The sequence below is a fragment of the Austrofundulus limnaeus genome, unplaced genomic scaffold (assembly GCF_001266775.1).
Source record: "Austrofundulus limnaeus strain Quisiro unplaced genomic scaffold, Austrofundulus_limnaeus-1.0 Scaffold1124, whole genome shotgun sequence".
NCBI lineage: Eukaryota > Metazoa > Chordata > Actinopteri > Cyprinodontiformes > Rivulidae > Austrofundulus > Austrofundulus limnaeus.
The window spans coordinates 75,623-80,319 of record NW_013953526.1 but is presented as its reverse complement, the minus strand read 5'-3'; the positions used below and the strand labels follow the sequence as shown (position 1 = coordinate 80,319).

Sequence of the window (4,697 nt, the reverse complement as noted above, 5' to 3'; positions counted from 1 at the left end):
GAATGGGACTGACGGAAAGGTCTGTCACCGCCCCGTTCTGCATGCTGCAGCGAAGTGTACTTGCCATTTTCAGCAGATTTCTAAGGTTCTTCTTCTACATATTAAAAAGTTGTTAAACATCTGAGTGGTGCACTACTGCTACTAGTGGTGAGAAAGTGTATTACACCTTATTTAAAATCAATGTGGTCCCGTAGACATTATAAGATTTATTCTTCATCTGCTGCCTTTCATTTTATTTTGATTTGTGTATTTTCTTTGTTTTTTATTGTACATAGTTATTTTTTAATGAAATTAATACATTTTTTGAATTGAATTAAAAGTTTTTTCTCCTTTCATTATTACAAATGAGGGTTAATCATTGCAGAGGAGAACTTTATATCTTACTTTTTGTTTGTCCAACGGACAACCAGGAGGCGGGATCTGGTTGTCCGAAACGAAGACAGGTCTCAGACAACCTAAATAACACTTATGTCAACCCCTGCTAGTCATAACTCTAATTAAAGATATCTTAAATGACGTCAGGTTTGTAGGTACAGTAAATATTGGTGTTCATGGCMGTTTTTCTGATATTTTTATTATATCAATAGTCCAATATTTTGGTCGATGCAGTTTAATTTAGGTATTGATTCAATGCTTAAATTATACTGTTTCGACCAAAATTAGGAGTTACATTGTGACAAAGTTTAAGATCTAGAGGTACTGAAGAAGAGAGGCCAATCGATGGTCGAGCCTCAGATTCTGGAGGAACAATGCGGGTTCTGTCCTGGATGTGGAACCCTTGGACCAACTCTTTACCCTCACTAGGAGGTCATGGGAGTTTGCCCATCATGTATTTGTGAACTTGGAGAAGGCATTTGACCATGTTCCACAGTTGTTCCACACTGTCGGGGTGTTCTGCGAGTGTGGAATCGTGGGTCCGTTGTTATGGGCCATTCAGTCTATACAAGCGGTGCGAGAGCTTGGTTCATTGTAAGTTGAACCCTTTCAGGGTGGGGGTTGGGCTTCACCAGGGGCCTCATGTATAAARGGTGCGTACGCACAAAAATGTTACGTGCGCCAGGTTCTACGCCCACATTGGGATGTATCAAAACCAACGTTGCGTGAAAGTGTGTGTATATTTACGCACACTTTTCACCTGCCGTGAGAATGTGCGGCAGCCACGCAAAGTTTTTCAGTCGACAGTTTTAACTCACAAAGTCACGAATCTGACCTGAATCCACAGAAATATGACTCTGTTTTGTTTTCTGGATGTAAGGAGCGTCTGAACACGCTGTTAGGTTTTTATTTTAGTTTGAGTTTTTAATGTTTAAACTGAACCATGATGAAACTGAACCCCGGGACTAAATATTATTTAACCTCAGACAAGAAAATAGATCAGTCTAAAAATGATCAAAATAACCTCTGTCCAGTCTGTAAACTGGTTTTATAGTTTTGTCACATAGTTGAAAACCTTTTGGGTCTCGGGCCAGAAAAACCCGACACATTACGTGCAGCATAAAAAAATAATAATAAAACAAAAAAAAGGCTGAAGCGAGGGAGCAAAATCAGATGCAAATGGTGTCTCACTGTWCGGTAAGAATAATTATTTTTTCTGTGTGTGACCTTCTGGCTGATGTTGAGTTGAGTTGTGGCTGTAGTGCAGCAGCTGTGCTTTGGGTAGATTCTCGCACCAGGCGCGCACCCTCACCAGCTGGGCAGGTGTTCATATATGTCAACCCCTTTGGACGTTTACCTGTCTAACGAGCCTCAAAAATCTATATTTTTTACTAAAAATCCATAGGCTACCATTCGTACCCACTGGTGGGGGTGGGGGTCTGTACGTGGAGATGACAGCGCCTGCTGTAACYCAGGAGCAAAGGAGAGAGGAATAAGTGGATAACGTAATGTTTGTTTTTTTTATTTCATTTTTATTTATTTTTTTTAAATGTCCGTTCAACGCTGTGTTCAACTAAATAGACAACAACTAACCAGACTTCAACATCACATTCAGGAGACGTCAGTAAATTTCAGGAAAATCTCAGGCTTTGGTTATCCTGTGCAAATGCGCCACATAAAACAATGTCACCCCACTCCTTATTCAGACAGTTTTCTCACTCATTCTCCATTTAATGCATAATTTTCCTGCATCTAAATCCCACAGAGAGGAATCGGAGGAGAATCTCACACACTGGACACATTTACATCTATTTTACAGATTTAAGTGGAGGCGTGTCAGGGGAGGTGTCTCACATGCACTCAGGTCCACCTTCATTGGGATGTATAAAGGAAAGGTGCGCAGGAAGCTGCATACGCATGGATTTATAAATCTGAATATTTTGGTGCGGCGCACATTTCTAAATTTGTCCCTACGTTAACTTTTAGTGTGAAAGCTGCGCAATCCTTTATGCATGAGGCCCCTGGTCTGAATGTTTTCACCAACTCTGATCATAATTTTTTCGGATAGAATTTCTCGGTGCACGGAGTCCAGTTCTGTGGATTCCATCTCTTATTTAACAGTGTGAAGCGCCTGGGATGAGGATCAGTACCTCCAAATTTGACATGGTCCTCAGTCTGAGAAGGGTGGATTGCTCTCTCCAGGTTGGGGGTGAAGTTCTGCCTCAAGTAGAGGAGTTCAATTATCTTGGGGTTTTGTTCACAGTGAGGGAAGAATGAAGCGTGAGACTGATAGACGGATCAGTGCAGTTTCTGCAGAGTTGTAGACTCTGTACTGGTCTGTTGTAGTGAAGAGGGAGCTGAGCTGTAAGGAGAAGCTCTCRGTTTACCAGTCGGTCTATGATCCTACCCTCACATATGGTCACAAACTTTGGGTAGTGACTGAAAGAATAAGTTTGTGGATACAAGTGGTTGAAATGAGTTTTCTCTGCAGGGTAGCTGGACTCTCCCTTAGAGATAGGCCGAGAAGTTCAGTCCTCTAGAAAGGAGAGTAAAGCTGCTGCTCCTCCATCGAGAGGTGTAGTGAGGATGCCTCCTGGACACCACCATAGGGAGGTGCTTCAGACATATACGACGAAGACTCAGGACATGATAGACTATGTCTCTTGTCTGGTCAGGGAACACAGACTGTCTCTTGTCTGGCCAGAAAACACAGACTATGTCACTTGTCTGGTCAGGGAACACAGACTATGTCTCTTGTCTGGTCAGGGAACACAGACTATGTCTCTTGTCTGGTCAGGGAACACAGACTATGTCTCTTATCTGGTCAGGGAACACAGACTATGTCTCTTGTCTGGTCAGGGAACACAGACTATGTCACTTGTCTGGTCAGGAAACACAGACTATGTCTTGTCTGGTCAGAGAACACAGACTATGCCTCTTGTCTGGTCAGGGAACACAGACTATGTCTCTTGCCTGGTCAGGGAACACCTTGGAGTCCTCCCAGAAGAACTGGAAAAGGTGGCTGTGGAAAGAGAGGTCTGGACCCCCAGCTCAAGCTGCTGGCCCCTGAGACCAGACTCAGAATAAGTGAAAGGTGCCTGAATGGATGGATTAGTATTCATCTACTGAAACATATACAACTCATTATTTCTCCTGTAGTTGTGATGGTAATGCTTTATTTTAAAGGTACCCTTATTACCATGTAATTACAAGGTAATAAGGTAGTAATTACATTTAATTACATTTTTTTATTTTTAATTACATGGTAATAAGGGTACGGTAAAAAAAGGCATTACAGTTGTGATTTATTTTTCTATTTACATGAATTTGAACATGTTTTATGTCTGCACTTACTTTTCTCCATAACTTGCTTCCTCCACTCATCAAAGGTGTGGAAGTCATCTTTACTGGATACTGAAGGATCAGCTTCTTTGACCTCAGCCTCCCCATTTGAAACACAAAAACATCCAAGTCACACATCTACACAGTACAAAATACCTTATAGCATTGCTGTGAAGAGAACAAACTGGTTACTTGGCATCAGTGACTCATATACACATATTCATAAAGTCTAATGTGCTTCAATAATCAAGACTTTCATGCACAGTTCATGGTACTCAGCTAGCCCCTGGCTGTTTCAGTGTAGACATACATGGGGCTGGGAATTATATTGTTCATGGATTATGTAAATACCCTTTGGACCTCACAAAAGTGTCTGATCCTAAAAATCCACCAACTCAGACAGACTCTTATGTAAAACCCCAAACAACCTGACAAGAATGTGTGCCTCACACAGATTAGTCAACAGTTTGTTGCTCCAAATAAGCAAAAGAATGCTGATGAAAAGAAGCATTCTCTGGCTTACATGCACTTTATCATCGTTCAACCATGAAGCAGCTGAAAGCAGGTCAAGTCAGGATGATACACAAAGCTGTCGAAAGTTTCTCTATGCTTGAGCAGATCTGCTCTATGAATATTTGAAACATTCATGTGAAACTTGCCTGCAGATGCTGTTTCTGTTCTGACTAAATGACCCACAAGCAGCCTTCAGCCACTGATCACATCCCTGAAATCATACGTTATTTTCCAAGAGCGGCTTGTTTTGAGGCCTTTCTGACAGCAGCTTGTAGGTTCTCACTGTGGTGGTTCTGTACGGGATCAATCTTGTGTCAGCAGGAAGTGAATCTGAATTGCTCAGATTGAATCTGTATATTCATAAGTTGAAATTGAATTCATTGGTTTGAAAATTAATTTCACAAAATTGAAACTGAATTTAATGATTTGAATTTGAATTAATTTTCTTTGAAACTGTATTTTGGTTT

The 4,697-nt window shown here is 41.2% G+C and overlaps 1 protein-coding gene across 1 annotated transcript in view; it reads right to left on the bottom strand.

Annotated features, from left to right (window-relative positions):
- Window positions 1–4,697, bottom strand: part of suco (SUN domain containing ossification factor) — a gene marked incomplete in the record, with an annotated part of 88,481 nt that overhangs the window by 42,875 nt on the left and 40,909 nt on the right. The window contains 1 exon segment of the mRNA XM_014030831.1: window positions 3,730–3,817. Within this exon segment, the coding sequence (XP_013886285.1) occupies window positions 3,730–3,817 (88 nt within the window).